Source organism: Hypanus sabinus, chromosome 9 (assembly GCF_030144855.1).
Source record: "Hypanus sabinus isolate sHypSab1 chromosome 9, sHypSab1.hap1, whole genome shotgun sequence".
NCBI classification, from domain to species: domain Eukaryota; kingdom Metazoa; phylum Chordata; class Chondrichthyes; order Myliobatiformes; family Dasyatidae; genus Hypanus; species Hypanus sabinus.
The window spans coordinates 17,920,137-17,946,244 of NC_082714.1; the positions used below are offsets into that span (position 1 = coordinate 17,920,137).

At 41.9% G+C, this 26,108-nt stretch overlaps 1 protein-coding gene across 4 annotated transcripts in view; it reads right to left on the bottom strand.

Moving 5' to 3' along the window:
- Window positions 1-26,108, bottom strand: part of ccdc78 (coiled-coil domain containing 78) — a 92,120-nt gene that overhangs the window by 19,289 nt on the left and 46,723 nt on the right. For all 4 annotated transcript variants that reach the window (XR_009513884.1, XM_059979142.1, XM_059979144.1 and 1 more), the window contains 9 exons: window positions 25,795-25,974; window positions 18,209-18,376; window positions 15,032-15,076; window positions 12,558-12,646; window positions 11,248-11,326; window positions 7,116-7,241; window positions 5,176-5,387; window positions 3,340-3,514; window positions 1,024-1,067 (listed from right to left, as the gene is read on the bottom strand). Coding sequence is in view for 3 of the 4 variants with exons in the window: in XM_059979142.1 (XP_059835125.1) it covers window positions 1,024-1,067; window positions 3,340-3,514; window positions 5,176-5,387; window positions 7,116-7,241; window positions 11,248-11,326; window positions 12,558-12,646; window positions 15,032-15,076; window positions 18,209-18,376; window positions 25,795-25,974 (1,118 nt within the window). In the remaining variant the exon portion in view is untranslated. The remainder of the gene's footprint in view (window positions 1-1,023; window positions 1,068-3,339; window positions 3,515-5,175; window positions 5,388-7,115; window positions 7,242-11,247; window positions 11,327-12,557; window positions 12,647-15,031; window positions 15,077-18,208; window positions 18,377-25,794; window positions 25,975-26,108) is intronic.

Sequence of the window (26,108 nt, forward strand, 5' to 3'; positions counted from 1 at the left end):
CTTCATTCCCTGAAGCGTAGGAGAATGAGGGGAGATTTGACAGAGGTATATAAAATTATGATGGGTATAGATAGAGTAAATGCAAGCAGGCTTTTTCCACTGAGGCTAAGGGAGAAAAAAACCAGAGGACATGGGTTAAGGGTGAAGGGGGAAAAGATTAAATGGAACATTACGGGGGGCTTCTTCACACAAAGAGTGGTGTGAGTGTGGAATGAGCTGCCAGGTGAAGTGGTAAATGCGGGCTCACTTTTAACATTTAAGGAAACCTTGGACAGGTACATGGATGAGAGGTGTATGGAGGGATATGGTCCAGGTGCTGGTCAGTGGGACTAGGCAGAAAAATGGTTTGGCACAGACAAGAAGGGCCAAAAGGCCTGTTACTGTGCTGTAATGTTCTAAGGTTCTATGGAATCCATTAACTCTGATCTAACCAACACAATGAGTAGATCCAGTTCATGACTTTACTTTTAACATCCTCCTTTCTGTCTACCATTCGTTCATTTGTTGTGTACCATGTTGTATATGTGGGTGATCACGGTCTTTTCATGACCATTATTGTTCTTGGCAGATGTTCAGACAGAAACAGTTTGCTATCACCTTCTTCTGGGCAGTGACTTTACAGGGCGAGTGACCCCAGCCATTGTCAATACTCTTCAGAGATTGTCTGCCCGGTGTCAGTGGTCACATAACCAGGACTTGTGATATACAGCAGCTGCTCATACGACCATCCACCACCTGCTCCCACAGGTTCATGTGACCAGGATCAGGGTGGGAGGGTCTAAGCAGGTGCTACACCTTGCCCAAGGGTGACCTGCAGGCAGTGGAGGGAAGGAGCACTTTACACCTCCTTTGGTAAAGTCACATCTTCACCCTGCCACCATTACCCATACCAGTAATTAAATAATGTGAAAATTATTTGAGACCACCGTCCCTATTCTCTTACAAAGGAACATCTGTGCAAAAAAATTAAAAAATGTAATACCACAACATTGCCTAAAAATTAAGAATTGGTGCAATACTTACACGAAGGAAGATGCAGCCAGTGCAGAACCCCCACCCAGTCTTATCTAAAAATAAATGCAAATTAAATGAGTAAATGGACATGATATGTTGTAAAGGAATATGCTCTGGTCATGGCATTTAAACAAGCAAACTGGGTCCAGTATAATTCATCGGCCTTGAACCAATCATTGTGTAAAATACTTCATCTGTAATTTTCTTTGCAGCCATGAAGATAGTCTTGACTAGAAGATTGGGCAGAGATTTGATAGAGGTACATGAAATTATGAGGGGTATAGAGAGGGTAAATGCAAGCAGGCTTTTCTCCCTGAGATTGGGTGGGGCTGGAACTTGAGTTCAAAGGTTAAGGGTGATAGGTGAAATGCTTAAATAGAAACTTCTTCATTCAGAAGGTTGTGTGAGTGTGAAATGAGCTGCCAGCACAAGTGGTAGATACAATTTGGATTTCAAAGTTTGGGAGAAGCTGGATGGTTACAAGAATGGGAGGGTTATGGAGGGCTTTGGTCCTGGTGCAGGTCAATGGGAGTAGGTAGTTTAAATGGTCTGGCATAATCTAGATTGGCCAAAGGCCTGTATCTGTGCTGTAGTTTTCTTTGACTCTGTGACTCTAAAACATTCATTTAAAATGGCTGCAGGATTGGTTATTGGTTTAGTATTATCACATGTACAGTGAAAAGCTTGTCCTGTAAACTATTTATATAGATACAAATCATTACACAGTGCGTTGGGACAAAACAAGGTAAAACAATAATAAAGCAGAATAACATGTCAAAGCTACAGAGAAAATGCAGCCTGGAAACAATAAAGTGCAAGATCATAAATGTAAATTGTGAACTCAAGTGTCCACCTTACCATACGAGAGAGCTATTTAAGAGTCTGACAACAGTGGGATACAAACTGTCCTTGTCCTTTCAGACTTGGGTACCATCTGCCTGATGAAAGAGGGGAGAGGAGAGAAAATCTGGGGTGGCTGGGCTCTTTCATTACACTGGCTGCTTTACCGAGGCAGAGAGAAGTGTAGCCAGTGTCCATAGAGGGGAAAATGGTTCCTGTGATGGCTGAGTTCTGTCTGCAGTTTCTTGCAGAAGAGTTGTCATACCTAGCCGTTATGCTTCCAGATAGGATGCTTTCCATGGTGCAAAAATAAAAATAGGCAAGACTAGATGAGAAGGTGCAGAATTTATTTCGCCTCCTGAGGAAGTAGATGTATTGATTAGTTTTCTTAACAGTAGCGTCTGCGAGGTTGGACCAGGAAAAGCTACTGGTGACATTCATGCCTATGAACTTGAAGTTCTCAACCTCAACACTATTAGCATAAACAAGAGCATGTGCACCACTTTATTTTCTGAAATCAACAGCCAGCTTGTTTGTTTTGTTGACACTGAGGGAAAAGTTGTCATATTACACCATGTCACCAAGCTCTCTATCTTCTTCCTGTATTCAGACTCATTGTTATTTGAAATGTGGCCCACTATAATGTTTTCATCTGCAAACTTGTAACAACATTTGGATAGGTACATGGATAAGAAAGATTGAGAGGGATATTGGTCAAAGATGGGGAAATGGGGCTAGAATAGATGTGCATCATGATTAGTATGGACCAGATGGACTGAAGGGTCTGTTTTCCTGCTACATGACTCCCTGTCTACTACTGCAGCCTCTGTTAGGACATACAGTATTCTGGAGTTATGGAATATAGCAAATATTAATTTCACTAGCAACCAGTCTTAAGATCTGAATCTGGATTGTAGATTGAATATAAAATGCAGATCGGAACGGTGGTGTTTGTAGGGCTGCAGAATTGGGTCAGTTGGAAACCACTGACCTCAGATGTCTGAATATGCATGAATGCAATTCAGAGACAACAGTGGTTTACATTCTGCTTAGGTGATTGGAGTGTTGGTGTGAAGATCTAGGTGTTTGAAAACTATATGTAATTCAAAGGAAGCACTGTGGATAGATTGTAACTGTAGAATTGTCCTGTTGTTACCTTTGATCTTCAGCATATAAAAATGTCAGTTAATATTGGATCAGGGGCCCTCTTCTCATAATGTCTCCAGAATGATTCCTACTTGTGTGCTGAATAAAGACTTCTCTGTCACCAGTTTCAGTGTCTCCTGGTGACTTCAATCACAGTCACAATCACTGTGGGACTGGCTCATGGCTAAGTCATCAATGAGATGTGTGTAACTATTAACACGCACATAAGCACAATCATACATACATACATACATAATGGAGAAGAATCGAGAATAGAATGGGCTCCTGACTTAAGGAGAAGATCTCCTTCCCCTTCTCTTTTCCCTGCAGAATCCTCACCTTCTCCTGAAGGTCTCGGAGTTGTCCTTCCAGGCGAGCTTTATCCTCACGTAATCTGTTCAGCTCCTGACTCTGATGATTCAAAAGTTCACCGTCAGTGATCGCAAGGGTTATTTCTGAAGGACCAGGATCCAAGTCCTTGTTGCCCAATGATAAAATCTGTTCCCGCTGCATTCTGTGTCAAACAAGAATGGATTTAGTTACAGGTGTAACTACACAGGCAAATATACAGTCATTTCCGCAACCTAGAATCATTTTTCTGCAACTTCCTTATCTCATCCCCCCCCCTCCCCCCCACCCCAGCTCAAATACAATAAACATTACTACGACATGGTTAACCATTGCTTCAGGAACGAAGATTTCAATGAATTCTATTGTAAAGCTCATAAATTACGTAGAAAACAGAGTCTATTTAGGAACAGGGAAACTACAGCAACTTTGGATTCAGAATTTTATCACAGCCATGTGTGGTGCAATTCGTTGTTTTGTGGAAGCAGAATTGAGGATCTTCAGGGTCCAACATGAATGTGGTGTACCGGCTGTCTACGTGATACACAAGCCAGGGCAGTACGATGTGGAGAGCAAGCTACTGCCCGTTCAGCTGGCTCCCCCTCTCCGTGCAACTGATGAATCCAAAGGAACAGCAGAGATTGATATAGTTTGGCCCTGGCAGCGTCACAGTAGTTGTTAGACAGCGTTGAACTCAACTGCTTAAGAGACTCCAGCTCTGGATTTTTCCCTCGGGGTTTACTCCTGAAGCCTTCCCCATGAGTGGCTATAACCACAAGGCAGTGGAGGTCTGAGATCAGTTTTCCTTCTCCTAGATGAGCTTCCCACCATAGCTAACAAGCCCCATTTGCCTGAAGCAACTGGTTTTAATGTGCTAGTAACCTGACTATACCCCTTCTCCTGTCAGTAGAAATGATTCTGCCATTCTTAGTAGCTAAGTCACACATGAAGGCTAGGAGCTGGAACTGGTTGTCAGAGGCTATTTGAGGCGAACGCCATTGGGAGCATTTAATAGGTAGTGGGAGCTTGTCCCTATTACCACCCCCAGCTATAACAAACTTAAGGAAACAAAACATAAAAAATTAGATAGATAGATAGATAGATATAGTAGGTAGTGTTAATACACCATTATTCATAAATATGATTGCAGAGGGGAAGACTGTGTTCCTATGAAGAAATTCTCCCTATGCATGTGGGACAATCTTTCCAGAAAGATGTTGCAACTATAAGAGAGAGATATATATATAAATTATGGGCATAAAATCATTCTTATTCACTTATAATTGTGTAATAAAGTTGACTGAGAGGGAAAGAACCCAACCATCTCCATTTGTTACTGGAATGCAGCCAGGTTTAGACAGTACGAAAGGACCACAGAAGACTTGGTATGTAGCTGAAGTGAGGCCGCCTATGCTTTGATACTGGAAGAGCAGTAAGAGTGAAAATTACAACAGGACAAGAATATTGAACTTCAGAGGATTTAAACCTATCAGAAAGGACAAGGTATTAAAGAATTACTGTGTCAAAGGAATGGGGATAATTTCTTTCAGAAAGAGATCCTTGTATTTCATGTCACTGAGCATTAATTTATTGTCCCACCTTAGGTCTGGGTCTGGATTTGAGACATATTCAATTATGTTACTGCAGATGACCGAATACAAATTCTTTGACATAACAGAGAGAAGCTGAATCATGGATCCCAACAGTACTGTCAGCCTACTAAATTAACAAATCAGAGGAATATCCCCAAATATCCCACATTAGCAAGGATCTGGGTTGATCTACTATATTCGCAAATACTAGAATTTGCCACTATCATTCTCTAACCTGTATGCGATCAGGAGGTATTCATGTTTCTTGAACACGTTCTGCATCCTTTTCTTGTAATTTCTGGCTGCCGTAGCCAGCTGTTCCTCTCGCAGTCTATAGGCAGAGCGTATGTCCTTGAGCATGCTGTCCACAAACTTCTTCAGGTGAGATGAGTCTGCTGAGGGTTTAGTGTCATCATTGCTAGGCTTCACTGAATTATCCACATAGTCCTTGCACAGAATATTGGAAGCAACACACCATTAGTTTTTCTTTCAGATATTTCATATTTCCTTGTATAAGACACAGTGAGGTAGATTTTGACAGCAGTGTAATTAATGGTTATGGGAAGAGATGGGTAGGTGGAATTGAGTCCACAGCTAGATTAGCCATGATTTTAGCCAGATGGCCTGCTCCTGCGCCTATTTCTTATGTTCTTATGATGTAGAACTTCAGTACGTCTATGCCACCTAAAGAGCAAGTCTATTCCCCATTAACTTTCCTTACATCCTACCCTCTGAAGAACTATCCTGGGCCCAATACTGTTAATTGATGCAATTATAAAGAAGGAACAACAATTATTATATTTCATTAGGAGTTTGGGGAGATTTGGCAGGTCACCAGAAACCCTAGCAGTATTTTACAGATATACCATGGAGGGCGTTCTGACTGGTGCATCGCCACCTGATATAGAGGTTCTAATGTGCAGGACCGAAGAAGCTTGCATAGGGTTGCAGACTCAGTCAGCTCCACCATGGGCACTAGCCTCCCACCATTGAGGACATCTTCAAAAGCTGATGCATCATGAATGCAGAATCCACCATTAAGGATCCTCACCACCTAGAACATATTCTCTTCTCATTATAGCCATAAGTGAGGAAATACACGAGCGTGAAAATATACATTCAACATTTTAGTAACGGTTTCTTCCCCTCTGCTGTCAAATTTCTGAACGGTCCTTGAACACATGAACACTACCTCAATATTTTTGTTCCCTTTTACACTATTTACATACACACACACACACACACTCATTCACTCACTCAGTGGCCACTTTATTAGGTATGCCCGTACACCAGCTCATTAATGCATACAGCTAATCACCTAATAATTGGCAGCAACTCGAAGCTTATAGTCATGTAGACATGGTCAGTTGTTGGTCAGACCAAACATCAGATTGGGGAAGAAATATGATCTAAGTGACTTTGACCATGGAATGGTTGTTGGTGCCAGATGGGGTGGTTTGAGTATCTCAGAAACCGCTGATCTCCCGGGATTTTCACACACAGCAGTCTCTAGAGTTTATGGAGAACTATGTGAAAAGCAAAAAATATATCCAGTGAGCAGCAGTTTTATGGGCAAAAACACCTTGTTAATCAGAGAGGTCAGAGGAGAACGGCCAGACTGGTTCAAGCTGGCAGGAAGGTTACAGTAGCTCAAATAACCACCCATTACAACTGTGGTGTGCAGAAGAGCATTGCCAGGCACACATGTTGAAACTCGAAGTGAATGGGCTACAGCAGCATAAAACCACAAACATACACCTACTGTATCTAATAAAGTGCAATATATGTATATTCTTATTGCAAGTTACAGCAATTTTTATGAATTACACTGCCGCAAAGCAACAAATTTCATTATTTATGTCAGTGATAGTAAACCCGATTCTGATTCTCCTCACATTCCCATTGCATTCACTCACTATAGCGGCCATTTAATCTATCAATCTGCACATTATTGAGGTGTGGGATGAAACTAGAGCATCCTGGGAAATCCACGTGCTCACAGGGAGAACTTGCAAACTCTACACAGATGACAGTAGAGGTCAGAAATGAACCAGGTCGGTGGAGCTGTGAGACAGCAGATCTACCAGCCATGTCACTGAGCTGCCCTAATAATTCAGACACCTTTACACAAGCAATCTTAAATAACAGAATTACACCATTCAATTAACTGCTTACAGAAACATCTTCAATGTAGCGAACAAGTCGCATGCGATATTCTTCATTTAGTTCTTTCAGTCGGAGCTGCAGCTGGGAGTTCTCAGTTTCCATCTCTTTCAGTTGACTCTGAGAACCCAGCAATGCCTATTGGAGATCATAGAAGTAGAATCAAATTCAAGAGATTTCTAGGCTTTTTTTTGTAAATAAAGTTAATAAAGAGAACAAATAAAGTTCTCCCCACCATTGAGAACATCTGTATGAAACACTGTCACAGGAAAGCAGCATCCATCATCAAAGACCCTCACCGCCCACCACCCAGTTCGCTGCTGCCGTCAGGTAGAAGGTGCAGGAGCCTCAGGACTTGCACCACCAGGTTCAGGAACAGTTCTTACCCCGTAACCATCAGGCTCTTGAACTAGAGGGGATAACTTCACTTGCCCGATCACTGAAATGTTTCCACAACCAATGGTCTCACTTTCAAGGATTCTTCATCTCATGTTCTCAATATTTATTTATTTATTTATTTTCATTTTTATTTGTATAGTTTGTTGTCTTCTGAACTCTGGCTGAATGCCCAAGTTGGGTGATCTTTCATTGATTCTGATATGGTTGGTATTCTATAGATTTCGGGGAGTACATTTAGGATGGAGATGAGGACGAACCGCTTTTTCCAGAGAGTGGTGAATCTGTGGAATCCTCTACTCAATGAAGCAGTGGAGGCTCCCTCAGTAAATACATTTAAGACAAGGTTGGATAGAGTTTTGCATTGTAGAGGAATTAAGGGTTATGGGGAAAAGGCAGGTAGGTGAAGATGAGTCCATGGCCAGATCAGCCATGATCTTATTGAAAGGTGGAGCAGGCTCAACAGGCAGATGCCCTACTCCTGCTCCTATGGTGACACATATTTACTTTGATAATAAATTTAACTTTGATATCTTCCTATTTAAAAGAAATGGCAGGCAGATCAGTAAATGTTTTACAGTTACAGCCATACGCAGTTCCAATGTCATATAGAAACTGACCGATGACAGCACAAGAGGTGACAAGTCAGTGTCCAGGAGGTTCAATGACAACTACTTCCCTTCAACCAGTCGGTTCCTTGAACCAAGCTGCACAGCCCTAAGCACTGCTCCAGCATAGCAACACTAGGACCACTTTGCTTTGCAATGGACAATTTTGTTGTTCCAAGTGTGTTCGTTCATGTATAACTTTTTCATCTGGTCCGGATTGTGCTGCAAGCTTTGATAGCCTACCTCACTGTCCACTACACCATCAATAATGGTGTCCTGGAGGACCATGTATGTATGTGAGTGGGTGAGGAGGGAGGAAAAAGATTTGTTTTGCTTTTGCTTTTGCCAAACACTGTAGGCATGCTATGTTGATGCCGGAATGTGTGCCGACGTTTACATGGATTTTTTTCTGGGAGTTCCAACTTCTACCCACATTCCACCCCCACCCACATTGGGGTTGATGAGTTTTGGCCTTGCTATGTTGTTGGCAGAATCAAGGTGATCCTTGCTGGCTGCTCACCAAAGATGCGACACAAAAAGACGCATTTCACTGTGTGTTGTGATTGTACACATGATAAACAAAGCATCTCTGCTCTGCCCCGATTATTGATTCTTCTGCTCCAGAAAATAGTTCTTTCTATTTATTATGCAATTTAAAAGGGGCACAGAAAATGAAGCAGTTGCTATTGCACGAGATGGAAATACCATCTCTTTATAACTTTAAAAAAATGTGGGTCAGTTTCCTGAGAGCAGTCTCAACTGACACTTTAAATTGGGATTCAGATCCAGATTGGATTAGTTTATTGTCATATACACCTCGGTGGGGGGTGGGGGGTGTTTACAGAGGGGTAGCCCTCTGGTGAAGGGGCTTGTGTCCACTCCAGGGCAGCTCACTCAGCTTTAGTCCCCACTGGACACTCAGCTCACACCAAGTCGCGATTTGCATGTGATTTGCATCCTGGTAGTACATCACTTCAACAGTCGGGCTGAACAAGGTGAGGGTAGCCAGCTGGACTCTTACCCCAGTGAATTAGGGACATGTCGGTCCCAGCACACAAAGTCAGCTCTGGCTGACTGGGTGGATGAGATCCAAAGGCCAGGAAGGTGGGACTGCAGTGCTCCGTGGAGAGCAAAGTGCGTGACAAGGCACGGAAGGTGTCATGGTCATCCACTGCAAGCAGTGGAGACTCCAGTCTGTGACACTTGTTCGTACCACTGGACTTGGACCTCTGATGTCAAGGGAGTGGAACTGCCCAAGTGCTTTTCCATTTTAAAAACTCTCCTGCACAGGTTTCCTGCCATTGTCAGACACGACGGACAAACCACACCAGGCTGCAGTGAAGCTCCTTGCTCACATGAAGCTTATAGTGCACATGCAATAGTAAATCAGCAGAACTGTGGTTAACTATAGCAGTACAAACAGAAATACTGGAGTGATAATAATAGAAGAGGTAGAATTAAGGCCTCCAAGAGGACAGCCTTGTCATTAGAGGCTTGCATTCCTCAATGACCCAGAGAGCTGTGTTGGCTGGAGTCAGGGTTTCATGCTTTCAATCTTGGTAGGGTCACCCATGCCAAACAGGTCAAAGGTTAGAGGCCAGATTTAGAGTGATCCACCGGATCTCCAGGTTCGGGAGTTCAGCTCAGGGCTAACAACCCTGACTGGTAAAACAAAACTGTTATGGAAACAGCAATGAAGAATCCTTCTACATCTGAGTGCGATGGTATTCCTGAGTCTCCACCCAGGACTTGTGTACTGGCAACAGAGAAAACTGAGAGGAAGCTACTGACGTAATGAAGGAAGCCCTGAACAGTACTAGAGATGAACGACCTTCATTGCTGCCCTGAATGCCAGTAGCAAAACAGACAGTAAGAAAGAATTAAGGATTCAAGAACGTGGCAGCACCACTGGGAAGGGGTGTGAAAGAAGTGTTTGGTTTGGAAGTCTGCGAGCAGTGAGGAAGAAGCTGTTCTTGACTCTGGTTATTCAGGCTTTCAAGCTCCTGTGCCTTCCCCAAGAAGGTAGAAGAAGGGAAAGGAGATGGCCAGGGTGTCAGGAATCGGTTGAAAATACTGTTAGCACTACTGATGCAGTGACTAAATAACTTACAGCAACAGTGAGGTTATCTCTACAAAGGAGAGGGGACAAAAACAGACCACTTACCTCATCAGAGCTATATCAATGTTTATATTCAACACTATCTCCTCCTATATTAGTCTATCTCACCATGGCAACCTAATCAAGGTAATCATGTCTGCCACTCCAAGTACTAGTGAGTTCAACATTCTAGCATCCTTAAACAAAAACAGTTGATTTCACTACTTATTCATTCCAATTTTGTTTAAAAGAACCTCACTGAGTCAAACACCTTGGAAACATGCCTTTCGGCCCAAAAGGTCCACCTCAACCAAGAAACACAGCTAAGATCATCCCATTTGCCAGCAATTGGCCCATGCCTCTCTAAACCTGTCCACATACCATTGGACCTAATTCTGGAATTATTCACAGGTGGAAAATCTTCTCAATACTACCATCAGGAGGTACAGCAGCCTGATGACCCGCATGCAGTGTTTTTTAAGAAAAGCTTCTTCCCCTCCACCATTAGATTTCTGAATAGTCCATAAACCCATGAACACTACTTCATTGTTTGTCTTTTGCATTATTTATTTATTCTTGTAATTTTTTGTAACTTTTTTTATGTCTTGCCACAAAACAACAAATTTCACGACATGTCAGTGATAATAAACCTGCTTCTGATTCTGACACTAAGACTGTATAGCACAAATCCTACAAAGGTGCTCAAGGTTAATAAATGTTGAAATAACATTCATGTGGTTCATGGAAACGGCTACTTAGCCAGAGAGTGGTGAATCTGTGGAATTCATTGCCACAGACGGCTGTGGAGGCCAAGTCACTGGGTATATTTAAAGTGGAGGTTGATAGTTTCTTGATTAGTAAGGGTGTCAAAGGTTATGGGGAGAAGGCAGGAAAATGTGGCTGAGAGGGATAATAAATCAGCCACAGTCCAATGGTGGAGCAGACTTTATGGGCCGAATGGCCTGTACTGAGCTGTATTGTTCTATGTTCTATAATGTCTTATGGTATCACACAATAATTTGTTTACTCTTCAAAGACTCACCACTGTCTGCTCCGCCAGTCTGTGCTGTGTGTTTCGAATAGCCCTTTTGGCCTCTTGAAGTTCTTTGCCCAGCTTAACACTGAAACAGAGGTTGCAGTTAGAATTTAAATTCAGCATACCATAAGCCAGTGGTTTGCAAGCAGTTATACAGCAACAAGCTAACAGAACTTGCAATTTAGATCAGCTTATGTAAGTGAAATATCAACCTTACAGGCAAGCATACAACCGGGATATTGAAGGAGTTACGTTGTAATAGATATCAAGCTATATTATGACCCAATGTTTCTTCTCCTCTCCCAAAACCACTATCAGTCTGTTGAGACACTGCTCTCTCTTCTAGATCCCTGATCTCACCTGTGGGAGAAACCACAGAGATGTTGAACAATGGCGTTTTGGGCAGGGTAAATTAAATGTGGTATGAATAACAGTGGACTATCAACCAATATGATTACTGAACAGTGCAAATGAATTGATCTCATCTAATCATAGATCTTTGCCAGTTTGAACATTAGCCCAGGGAGGAATTTCTTTAGCTAGTGGGTAGTGAATTGGTGGAATTCATTGCTATAGACAACTGCGGAGGACAAGTCATTGAGTATTGGGTTAAAGCAGTGGTGGACGCTCTCCTGATCGGTAAAAGCTTCAGAGGTTACAGGAAGAAGGCAAGATAATGGGGGTGAGAAGGATAATAATTTTGGTCACCTAATTACAGGAAGGATATTAATAAGGTTGAAGGAATTCAGAGAAGGCTTACAAGGATTTTGTCAGGACTTGAGAAACTGAGTTACAGAGAAAGGTTGAATGGGTTAGGACATTATTCCCTGGAGTGTAGAAGAATGAGGGGAGATTTGATGGAGGAATATAAAATTATGATGGGTATAGATAGAGTGAATGCAAACAAGATTTTTTCCACTGAGGTTAGGGGAGAAAAAAACCAGAGTACATGGGTTATGGGTGAGGGGGGAAAAGATTAAAGGGAACATTGGAGGGGGGGGCTTCTTCACACAGAGAGTGGTGGAAGTGCGGAATGAGTTGCCAGATGAAGTGGTAAATGCGGGCTCACTTTTAACATTTAAGGAAACCTTGGACAGGTACATGGATGAGAGGTGTATGGAGGGATATGGTCCAGGTGCAGGTCAGTGGGACTAGGCAGAAAAATGGTTCAGCACAGACAAGGGCCAAAAGGCCTGTTTCAGTGCTGTAATGTTCTATGGTTCTAAATCAGCCATGATGGAATGTCAGTGCAGACTCAATGGGTCACATCGCCTAAAACACTGCTCCTTTGTCTTACAGTCTTATAATGCACTTACATCTGTCCTTCCATTGCATTTTGCTGTTTTGCATTGTTTTGCTTCATTTCTTCTATTTGTTCTTTTATTTGATCCTGGTTTCCTAACAACTAAGATCAAACCAAGAAGAGTCTTCAGCAATGTTAAGCATTGAGAATGCACAAGGAAAAAAAAAGTAATGCTATTTAGGAAGTTCCGAAGGAACAACCAGGGCTCCAAATATTTTAAACTGAAGTACATTTCTAAAGACATTTTCTCCAGTTTCCCTCCACTTCTACAACCAATGGTTCCAGTTCCCCTTTGTATCACCAAAAGCCCCATTTGGTTCTGAACCAAATTGTACTTCTTCCCCTTAGGGTCAGACAACCAATGATGGAACCCTTTGTGTGACCAAGTGAGCGGGTACATGATCATTGCTATTTGCCCACCAGTACCCTTTCCTCTATTTCTGGGCAACTTGTGAGGGTAATAGCATGCAACTAAAAGACTAAACTATTTCTGGATATATACATTGGGTGGACACTTTATTAGATACCTGCTGTACCTAATAAAGTGGCCACAGAGTACATGTCCATAGTCGTCTGCTGCCGTAGCCCATTCACTTCAAGGTTCGACATGTTGGGCATTCAGAGATGCTCTTCTGCACACAACTGTTGTGACGCATGATTACTTGTGTTACTGCCGCCTTCCTGTCAGCTTGAACCAGTGTGGTCATTCTCCTCTGACCTCTCTCATTAACAAGGTGTGTTTTGGTTTTTTTTTGCACCATTTTCTGTAAACTGTTGTGCAAGAAACGCCCAGGCAATCAGCAGTTTCTGAGATACTCAAACCGCCCCGCCTGGCACCAACAATTATTCCACGGTCAAAGTCACTTAGATCACGTTTCCCCATTCTGATGTTTGGTCTGAACAACAACTGAAGCTCTTGACCACATCTGCATATTTCTATGCATTGAGTTGCTACCACATGATTGGCTGATTAGATATTTGCACTAATGAGCAGGTGTACCTATAAAGTGACCACTGAGTGTGTTCAGAGAATCTCTTCAGCACACCACTAATGTAATGCAAGGTTATTTGAGTTACTCTTCCTGCTCATTTATAAACACACCCTGTTCTAAGACCCTAATTTATTAACAAGCCATGGTGCTTGAGAGAGGCTTGCAATGCAGCACCAATTATCCTTCTGTTGGAGGTGGAACCGTGACTTCTGAGCTTCGATGACAAGGTGTCTTATTTCACACAGGCCGGACGGCAGCTCTGAAAGAGCACAAATTTCTGCTTACTTGGACTTCAAATTTTGAAACTTTTTAAACAATTAACAGGATTGATTGCTTCAGGATTCACAGGGCATATGAATCTAAATGCAGATGCTGTACAACCGAAATTAAAAAGGCCTGGTGGGTTACCAGTTACCAGTTACCAGTTTCAGAGTGATCAGTCTGTTGAAGTGTCAATGGCCTCAATTGTTAAGTCTTCCCATTGATGCTGTTATTTCAAATATTTCATGTTTTTATAACGTGAATCTACATTCAGTGGTCTCCTTATCAAGTAAATCTGTACACGTGGTCATTAATGCAAATATCTCATCAACTAATCATATAGCAGCAACTCAATGCATCAATGCATGCAGACATGGTCAAGAGGTTCAGTTGTTGTTCAGACCAAACATCAGCAAGGGGAAGAAATGTGATCCAAGTGACTTGACCATGGAATGATTCTTGGTGCCAGATGGGGTGGTTTGAGTATCTCAGAAATTGCTGATCTCCTGGGGTTTTCATGCACAACAGTCTCTGGCACAGGAATTCCTAACCTGGGCTCCATGGACCCTTCGGTTATCGGTAAGGCTCCATAGCATAAAAATGGCTGGGAACCCCCAATTCAGAGCTTAAAGTGAACACAGTGAAAAATTAAAAACATCCAGTGAGCAGCAGTTCCGTGTCTAATGACAGAGCTCAGAGGAGATTGGCCAGACTGGTTCAAGTTGACAGGAAGGTGACAGTCACCCAAATAACCTCACAGTACAACAGTAGTGTGCAGAAGAGCACCACTGAATGCACGACACATTGTACCTTGAAGTGGATGGGTTACAACAGCAGCAGACTACACTTGGTGCCACTCCTGTACCTAACAAAGTGGCAAATGAATGGGAGTTGCAACGAATTAGCATCATTCAAATGGTTTAACACACAGTCTGCCTGAGGAACTCATTGGATCAGACAACATCGATGGAGGGAAACGGAGAGCCATTGTTTCAGGTCGAGAACCTTCCTCATGACTCGAAAGAAAGAGGAGAGAAATGGCTCATTTTCTTTTGAGTCTATTGGAATTCTAATTTAATCCAGAAATGAGTTACCTTTATGTACTTCAACTGGAGAAATCAATATGAAGCAAGCCAACCTTAAAATGAAATTGCCGTGCTATGACATATCCATGCTAGATAACTGCAGGTTCAGAAAAAATTCTACATTTTAACAAATTTCAATTAACACTTACATTTCTCTCAAGCTTGGCATGCTCGTATTCCTTAACCTCTTCATTCTTGATGACCCATAGATATAAAGGCAAACTGATTAACATCACAGTAAGACTGCTACCTAAAATACAGCTGACTAGCTGTGAAGATTAATGGTTAATCACAACTGCACAAACTTACAGAAATTTCTGTGGACTCCAGCAGAAACTTATGCTCAGAATAAGGAGTGCACCAAAGTACAATGCTTGCAACTTTGCCTAACACGTTTGCTCTCATGTGTCTAATGGAACCAAAAAATTTTTGGATGTTGGATTATATAAAGGCTTAGCATGTCAGTGGATCACCAGGGTCTCCTTTATCCCTATTTGTGACATTTACCGGGAGCATTGTATATGAAGGGGCCAAAGCATTGTTGAGGATCCTTACCACCCATCCCACAATCTCTTTGACACAGTACTGTCAGGAAGGAGATACAGAAGCATCAGGACCAGGACTGCCAGACTGGGTAACAGCTGCTTCCTTCAGGCTGTGAGGTTAATGAATACCCTGCCACCACCAAGGTCTCATCACTAGGACAGCGAGCTGTTTACTGTACTGTTTACCTGTGCTGTGCACTACATGCATTTTGAACTAAATTTTATTAATTTATTTATGGTAATATTTGTTTCTGTGCTGTGTGTGATATATGTTTTATGGGTGCCCCATAGTCTGAAGGATAGTTGTTTCATTTGGTTGTATATATGTATACAACTGGCAATAAACTTGAACTTAAAGTTGGAATCAGAAGCTAAGACAATATCAAATACCACTTCTTTAAAAATTCAGATTAGTTTCTTTCTAAATATTTATCTGATTTCAATATCTTTACTTAATTCCCTTCATCTTTTAATAATTAACTGTGATTTTTAATAACTCTTGTGTGTTTCTAAATGTCTTGGTTACAAGTGCAAGTGACTGGAATTAGTATAGAGAGATACATTCAAAGTTCAAAATAAATTTATTATCAAAGTACATATATGTCACTATATACAACCCTGAGATTTATTTTCTTGTGGGCATTCACAGTAAATATAAAGAAACACAAAAGTATCAATGAAAAAATACACACAACAAAATGGACAAACAACCAATGTGCAAAAGACAACAAATTATTAATACAAAAAACAACAATAATAATAATAATAATAATAATAACCAAATAAGCAATAAATATTGAAAACATGAGAGGAAGAGTCCTTCAAAGTGAGTCCATGGGTTATCGGAACAGCTCGGTGCTGGTTCAAGAGTCTGATAGTTGAGGGGTAGTAATTGTTCCTGAACATGGTGCTGCGGGTCCTGAGGCTCCTATACTTTTTCTATAATGGCAGCAGCGAGAAGAATGCATGGCCTGGATAGTGGGAGTCCTTGTTGACGGATGCTGCTTTGCAGTGGCAGAGCTCAATACACATCCACAGACGTGACAGGTTGACTATCCCATGCCAGAGCTTCATCGCTCTTACGCCTTTGAAGGCCTAATCTCAGATTTATACATTACATATAGTAACCTCTAGAAACTATTTACTGGTAGCTATTGAATTAATACAACTATACAGAGTAAAACAGCACACCAACAGGCCCTTTGGCCCAACTTGGGTGTTTATTTAAACTCCTAAATACTTATCCAAATGTCATTAAATTTTGTTATTTTAACTACTTCAGCCACTTCCTTTGCAAGCTAGTTCGGTAAAGTTGCTCCTCACATCCCTTTTAAGCCTTTCAACTCTCACCTTCAACCTAAACCCTGAGAAAAAACAATTTTTGTTCACCGCCTCAATGTATAATAATTTTATACACCTCTATAAGATCACACCTCAATCTCTTAAGTTCCAAGGCATATACATACAATTGTACATACAGTACTATCCATCTATGTACAATCAATCTATGTACATAAGCTATCTCATGTATTTTTTTTATTATTGGGTTCTGTATCTTCAGCTGTTTTTTTTTGCTACGTCATTACACTTTACACTTGAGTACTGGAAATGACATTAAGTAATCCTGAGTCTTGAATCCAGAATAAACTCTTAGCCTGCTCAGCTTCTCCTTATAACCTCAAATCCTGGCTCATCCTTATAAATCTTCTCTGCACCCTTTCCACTTTAATGACGTCTTTCTGATAACAGGGCAACCAACACTGTACACATTACTCTGAGTGACAGCTCACCAACTGTCCCAACTCCTACACTTAGTGCACTGACCGATGAAAACCAACATGCTAAACTTCTTCACCACCCTGTCTACTCGTAAGGCACTTCCATAAAAATGCATACTTGCACACCTGGGCCCCTCTGTTCCACAACACTTCCCAGAGCCCAATCTTTCCCAAAAGTCCTAACTTGGTTTCTCTTCTCTATCTGCACATTAACACTTAATCTGAATTGAAAGCCACTTACTAAGCCCTTAATGTTTGATAGCCTTCCTCACCAGCTATTTTAGTGTCACCCATATATTTTGGTACTGTGCAAAAGTCTTAAGCTCATATTGCTAGGATGCACAAGACTTTTGCACAGTACTGTATTTGTCAACATGGAGTAAAGAGCCAGTTTGTAAATTTGGCAGGAGCAAAGGATGTTAGGAACGGCAAGGGTGGAGCAGTGCAGGAGCGGTGTGGGACAGGTGACAGAGAAGGAGTGCCGAGGGCAGGGTTAGTACGGGTGCAGACACACCTGGCCCGAGACACCAGGCAAAGTCATTTGATGGCACACAATTGGTTTATTAATCATTACACAATGCCTCTCTATTGCTTCGTGTTCCCTCCCGCTCCCTTCCCCTTTTCCCAATCATGATTCCCCTCTCGCTGCACACATCCCTCTCTCAGTCTACAATAGAGACCCCATATCAGAATCGGGTTTATCACCAATATGTCATGACATATTTGTTATTATTTTCATATCAGCAGTACAGTGCAATACATAAAATTACTACAGTACTGTGCAGAAGTTTTAAGCACCCTAGCTATATATGTATGTGCCAAAGACTTTTGCACAGTACTGTATAAACACTGTGTGTGTGTGTGTGTGTGTACGCATACATGCACAAGATATAAGTATACTGTATATAGGTATATATATGTATAGATGGGTGAGACTACATGGGCATAGGCATCCCAGTGAATAAAAGATGACCATGTTCTTAGCAAAGAAGACTGCTTTCACCTTCTTGTTACTGAGCCGAGTCACAAGGTCCTTCACTCTGCTCAGCTCTTCTGCAGCTTCATCATAGATGGCACGGGACTTCACATACTGGTCCTGTTCTCTAATCAGGGAATTCCTGGAGTTGGCCAAGTTCAGAAGCTCCATACTCAGTTCATCATTTCTGGCAACCTGAAAGAAAACAGATGCTGTTCATAATCAGCTCGATCCATCAAAGCTTCTGGGAGTCAAAGATCTGTTGTAAATCTTAATAAAACCTTCACCAGAAAAATATAAATTGATTTAAAACTTTAATTCTTCTATTTATGACCATTTCTCTCCAGTCTAGTGTTTAAAATATTTAAGTAATATTTTTAAAACTACCTTTTCGGTTCATTCAGTATATCTGATATTTAAAAACATTTCTAAAGCTTGAATTATACTTTCTTAAACTTTTCTTCCTGCCTAATAAATGGTTTTTAAAACTTTAATTGGCTTTTTATACTTTTTGATATTTTAAAAATTTCATTGTCCTTTTCAAAACCATTCTCATGTCCAAAACCTTTTAAAAATGTGATTGGTTTTCCTTTATTTAACCTTGCATTTGATATTAAAATTAAGTTGATAAAATTTTGTTTCAACTTTTCCTCATATCTGATAGTTAAATAATTTTTTGTAAATTTTCTTGCATTTAAATTTCTACATAACAGATTTTCAAAGATTTAAGATGGATATCAGGGACAGCTTTAGATCTGGAATTGGTATAGCTGGTCTCCCTGTTGTCTTTGAAACCAAAGTTCACTCCATTTTATCCTGCAGCCCACTTCCACTAAATCCCACGATGCCCAGCACAAATGAGGCAAGAAACGTTGCCTAGGAGCATCATTCCACAACTCCAATCAAACAACGCAATTGCGAAATAAGAACCAATGTGAATACATTGGAAGCAAGCCGCCTCACATCTTGCACATGCAAGATTTATGGGTTGGCCGTTTTCTATTGATGTAATCCAATAGATTGGAAAGAAATCATTCTCAATTTTATATCAAGCTCAGCAAAAGGATATAATAATTACTTTTAAAATTTTATTTATTCAGAGACAATGCCCCTCCCACCCCTTTGAGCCACGTCGGCCAGCAACCCCCAGTTTAACCCTTGCCTAATCACCGGACAGTTTACAATGACCAATTAACCTACCAAGTGGTACATCTTTGGACTGTGGGAGGAAACTGGAGCACTCAGAGGAAGCCCACACTTTCAAGGGGAAAACGTACAAACTCTACATTTAGCAGCAGGAAGTGAACCCAGGTTGATAGCACTGTAAAGCGTTGTGCTAACCATTACACTATCGTGCCGCCCTGTCATTCAACAATATGTCACTGGAGGAATTGAATACAAAAGTAGAAAAGTTATGTTTCATTTAGTAAGGGATTAGTGAATGACATCTGGATAACTATATGCAATATCATTCTCCCTACTTAGAAGAGGATGCAAATGTGTGTTATTTGTGTGGAGTTTGCAAACCTTGAGCAACACACAAGAAGTCAGCTGGTCAGGAGGCATCTATGGATGGGAATAAACACTCGTTGTTTCAGGTTGAGACCCTTCAACAGGACTGGAAAGGAACAGGGAAGATGCCAGAATGAAAACATGGGGGGGGGGAGGGGAGGAGTACTAGCTGGAAGGTGATAGGTGACAGCAGGTGAGGGGGAAGGTGGATGGGTAGAAGGGAGAATAAAGTAAGAAGCTGAGAGGTAATAGGCAGAAAGGGGAAAGAGTTGAAGAAGTGGTAATCTGATAGGAGAGGACAGTGGATCATTGGAGAAAGGGGAGGAGGAGGGGCACCAGAGGGAGGTGATGGACAGGTGAGAAGGGAAGGGGCAAGAGGGGAATGAAAACTTGAGTAGAGGGTGATGGGGAAGAAGTTACCAGGAGTTAGAGGAATCGCATTGGAGACTACCCAGATGGACGATGAGGCGGTTCTCCTCCAATCTGAGTTTGGCCTCATTGTAGCAGTAAAGGAGGTCATGGACTGATGCATTGGAATGGGATATTTGGGTATCTCCCTCCCCCACAGTCACGTTAGTTTCTTTCTGTATCCTAAGGATGTGTAGGTTGGGAGATTCCTTAGCTGCTGTAAATTGGACTGGTGTGTGCGTAAGATAGGATTGTGGCTGATTCTGATACAGGTCCCTATTGTGGACTAAGAGTGGGAAGGGGGCAGGGAGAGGGGAATCATAATTGGGAAAAGAGGAAGGGAGAGGGGAGGAAGTGGGAAGCACCAGAGAGACATTCTGTAATGATCAATAAACCAATTGTTTGGAATCAAATGACCTTGCCTGGTGTCTCTGCACCCAGGCACCCCTCCCCCCCCCCCCACCACTGGCACTCCTCTGCCACTTGTCCCACAACCCTCCCGGGGTGCTCCACCCTCGCCATTCCCAACATGCTTTGCTCCTGCCAGATTTACAAACTCACCACATTGACAAATACAGTACTATGCAAAGACACCCTAGCTATATATTTGTGCTGAAGACTTCTGCACAGTACTATAGGAGGTAATGAGTTAATCTTTAAGTAAAAGGCTCATCAATTTGAGGTGGAAATTAACTAAAATAAAATTCTCCTGGAGGGTTGAGAGTTTTCAAAGCTCTGTTTCTCAAAGGGTGGTGACAGCAGAGTCTTTGAATAACTTTAAATCAGACATTACTTGACAGGCTAGAGGGTGAAAGGTGACTGGGGTCGATGGGCTGAGTGGCCTTCTCCTGTTCCTAATTCATGTTTGTTGATGATCCTTGCCCTCTGTGAAACAAGTACTTAATGTACTTCCCACTACTACAATTCAGAGATTGATTTCATTAGTGGGCCAGTATTTGATGAAGTCAGTCACTATATAAATACAGGCTGTTGTGCATTTGTAATCTGGGCTGTAAAGAATTAGATATCTTGGAACGGAAGTCAAATTGTCCTGAATCTTGTGAAAAGAATGAAGGTTCAAGGGACTGTTTCAATTTGACAGATAAACCCAGCATGGATAACTTCTTTGATCACAACTCCAAAATGATTCTACAACCTACAGCTGTCTCACTACAACTGATTCTACGACCTACAACCGACTCAGTACAACTGATTCTACAACCTACAGACTCACTTTCAAGGACTCATGTTCTCAGTAATTTTTACACTTCCACAGTTTATGTCCTTTTGCACTTTGGTTGTTTGTCAATCTTTGTTTACCTACGGCATCACACACAAAGCGCTGGAGGAACTCAGCAGGCCAGGCAGCATCTATGGGAAAGAGTAAACAGTCGAAGTTTCAGGCCGAGACCCTTCATCAGGACTTCTTGTGTTTGTTTATGCTTTTTTTGAAGATTCTATTGTATTTTTTTCCCAGTATGTGCCTGCTAAAAATAAATCTCAAAGTAGTAGATGGTAACTTTGAATGTTGAGTAATTCTTCACCCTCACCGCGCTGATGATCAGGGATTTCTCACCTCTGAAGTCCACCAGCTGCTTCTTGTGATTTGCATTCACACAGTTCTCACTGATCTACTAAGTTCCCATGTATGACTGCAAATTACGCTATAAAAATCTAACCTATTGTTTGTTGACAATCAGTCATTAGCTATTGGTATTCATCCAGACTCCGCATATAATCACTGTCAACTCAGAATCAGAATCATGAAATTTGTTACTCTGTGGCAGCCGTATAAAAATATACTATAAATTATAGTGCAAAGAAAGGAATACCGATAATCAATAATAAAGGAATAGCTTTCGTGGATTGTTCAGAAATTTGCTGGTGGACTAAAACGTTGAGCGTAGATCCTCAGGCTAATGTACAACCTCCCCAGTGAGAAGATAGTATGTCCCAGATATAAAGGGCCTTAATGATGGATGCCGCCTTCTTGACTGCCTCTTGATGGTGGGGAGGATTGTGCCCATGATGGAGCTGACTGGTTCTGTTGCGGCTCTTGCAATCCTGTGCACCGCAAGCTACATTCCCGGTGATAATGTGACCAGTCAGAATCTATATACATTTACAATCTATGTAAATTTACATGCCAAATCTCCACAAACTGGAGATTTCTGGTTTTCTGCTGTGACTTCTTTGTGATTGTATCACATGACTGCTTCATGGCTGGGGCCAGGTTAGATCCTCTGGGATGTTGACCCCCAAGAACCTGATGCTGCTCATCTTTTCGAGCGTTGACCTCTCAATGAGGACTGGTACACGTTCTCCCAACTTCCCCTTTCTGAAGTTCAATACCTTGGTCTTGTGGATGCTCAGTGCTGCGACACCACTCAACTAGCTGATCAATCTTGCCCCTGTAAGCTTCCTGGACCCTAACAACAGTGGAGTCATCAGCAAATTTATAGATGGCATTTGAGCTGTGTTTGTTTACACAATCATGAGTGTAGAGAGAGTTGAGCATTGGGCTAAGCACATCCTACAATTGTACCTGTGTTGATTGTCAGCAAGTAGAGGATGGTATTACTGATCTGCACTGACTAGGGTCTCCCGATGAAGTTGAGGATCCAGTGGCAGAAGGTGGTACAGAGGTCCCGGTTGTGAAGCTTAGTTATTAGTACTGAGGGGATGATGGTGTTGAACACTGGTATGTAATTGATAAAGGGTAGCCTGGCATACATCTTGCAAAGTCTAGGTGCTTCAAAGCAGAGAGCTGAGCCAGTGAGACAACGTCCACTTTAGAGCTGTTGTTTCAGATTCTCCACACACCCAGCACAGACGTTCATCGTTACCTTTCAAGTAAAAGGCTCTGCATCACATCTCCAGTTGAGAAAAGGTGGCAACTGAAAGTTAATCATCAATTTACTGATGGAAAGCTCGTCTTGCATACTGTTCATACAGATCAATTCATTACACAGTACATGAAATAGTACAAGGTGCATCAATAAGTGCAGACCATTATCTAAATGGAGAGAAAGTTTAAACATCAGAGGTGCAGAGGGATTTGGGAGTCCTCGTACAAGACTCCCAGAAGGTTAATTTACAGTAAAGAAGGCAAATGCAATGTTGGTATTCATTTCAAGGGGAATAGAATATAAAAGCAAGGAGATAATGCTGAGGCTTTATAAGACACTAGTCAGGCCACACTTGGAGTATTGTCAACAGTTTTGAGCTCCATATCTCAGAAAGGATGTGTTATCATTTGAAGAGAGTCCAGAGGAGGTTCATAGGATGATTCGGGGAATGAAAGGGTTAACATATGAGCTGTGTTTGGCAGCTTTGGGCCTGTACTCTGGAATTTAGAAGAATGCAGGGGTATCTCATTGAAACCTACCGAATGTTGAAAGGACTAGATAGGATGGATGTGGAGAGGATGTTTCCTATGGTGGAGGTATCCAGAACTAGAGGGCACAGCCTCAAAATTGAGGGGTGACCTTTTAGCCAAAGACTAGTGAATCTGTGGAATGCTCTGCCACAGATATGCGAATAGGCAGGTGTATGGGGTTGAATGGGATCCGGGATCAGGCATAATGGAATGGCATGGAAGAACTGACGGGCTGAATGGCCTAATTATGGTCCTATGTCTTATGGTCTTAATAACAGAATACAGAATAAAATGTAACAGCTACAGAGAAAGTGCAGTGCAGGTAGACGATAAGGTGCAAGATCATAGTGAGGTAGACAGTGAGCTTAGGAATCCATCATATCATACTAGGAAACCATTCAGTGGTTTTAAAACAGGGATAGAAACTGTCCTTGAGCCTAGTGGTATGTCCTTTCAGGCTTTTGGATCCTGCTTGGGGAGGAGAGAGAAAGTCTGGTGTGGGTAGGGTCCTAGATTACTCCTAAGGCAGCAAGTCATGTAGACAGGATCCATGAAAAAGATGCTGGTTTCTGTGATATGCAAACCTACGTTCACAACTCTCTGCAGTTTCTTGTGTTCATGGGCATAGCAGCTGCCATGCCAAGCCATTATGTAAACAGATATGGGGCTCTCTATAAACACAAGAGATTTTTCAGATGCAGTAAATCCAAAGCAACGCACACAAAATGCCAGAGGAACTCAGCAGGAGGTCAGGCTCCATCTTTGAAAATGAATAAACAGTTTATGTTTCAGGCCAAGACCCTTCCTCAGGACTGAAAAAGGAGGAGGACGATGCCAGAATTAAAAGGTGGCAGTGGGGGGGGGGGGGGGAGAAGGGAAAAGAGGACAAGTTAGAAGGTGATAGGTGAAGACAGGTTGGTGGAAGGGTGGGGAGGATAAGGAAAGAAGCTGGGAAGTGATAGGTGGAAAAAGCAAAGGGCTGGAGAATGATGAATCTGATAGGAGAGGGGAGTGGACCATGAGAGGAAGGGAAGAAGGAGGAGAACCAGGGACAGGTGGTAGGCAGGTCAGGAGAAATAGTAAGTAGCCAGAGTGGGGAATAGAAGAGGGGGATGGAAAAAAATGTAGACAGCAGCACGTGCAACCTCCCATTCCTGAAGTCAATGATCAGCTCTTTTGTTTTGCTGATCTTGGGGGAAAAGATTGTTGTAATGACGCCAAGCTCTCTATTTCCTTCTGGTACACTGACCAGTGAGATATAGCCCACTACAGTGGTATCACCTGCAATGGAGTTGGCGCAGAGTGCACAGGGAGTAGAGTAAGTGGCTGAAGACACAATCTTGTGTTTCAAAATGGTGGAGGTGTTACTGCCTATCCTTATTGATAGTGGTCTGTTGGTCAAAAAGTCAAGAGTCTTGTTGCAGAAGTTGGTGTTGCTCCCAGGTCTTGGAGTTTGGTGATGGCAAACTGTTCCAAGATGAAAGTGTCGACAGGAACACGACCAACTCAAATAACCACACATTACAACAGTGGTGTGCAGTAAAGCAACTGTGAATACACAACACTTCGAACTCTGAATGGATTGGCCACAGCAGGTACCACTCCTGTACCTAATAAAGTGGCCACTTACTGTAGGTGTCTTTACTGTACAGATGCTCCAGGGATAAGTGTAGGACTGGGAAGATGGCGTCCAACATAGTCCTGCTTCATCAGTAGGTGAATTGCCGTGGGTTAAAGTTGTCTTAGAGGTTGGAGTTAATGCATGCCATGACCAGCCTTTCGATGGTAGATGTCAGAGCAATTAGATGATAATCATTAAGGCACCTATCACCTTGTTTTCCTTAGGTACTGAGATAATAGTGGTCCTTTTGATGCAAGTAGGAACTCCAGATTGAATATGCCTACAACAGCTGCTCTCTCACATGTAAACACAAATCTCTCCAGTTAATTCAAACACCAACGCAAGATCAATATAACAATTTAATTTCAGAAGGAGTAACTCACGATCACCTGCCATAACTTAAATATACAAAAACTGATTTGTTACAGTATAGCAATTGCAAAATAAACTAACAGCTTCTAGCAACGGAAAAAATGGACAGCAGTGGCTCTTTTAAAAAAAAACCATTATTATTGAAGAGTAAAAGAAAATTGCTTGAGATGGTCCACTTAAGATCACTGTATATTCTGGCAACAAAAATATTAATGTTAAGAGTGCTTTGCCATTCTGACAAAAATCTGCTCAAATTGATTACTCAAGGCGCAGTGCATAATATCAAAGAACTCCTGTGGACAACTAGTCAAATTCACTCACCTCATTTTCATGCCGTTTCCTTAGTGCCAGATAATTGCTCTTCAGGGCAATGTATTCATCTGCCAATTCCTGACGATTTTTCTCAAGCGCCTTCAGCTGATTCCTCGCCACCTCATAATCATTCACACATCTGTTTTTCTGCCCTTCCAGTTCCACTGTTCTGTGTTCAAGAATTAAAATCTGCAAAGTAGCAGAATCTCAATGATTTGCCATGAAATGCATCCTGCAAAAACATTGTTTCAGTGTCTTGTGAAAGTAGGTGTAGCTGTCCAGTGATGCTGGACTGCAATGTTTAACTCCGAGGGCTTCTCTCG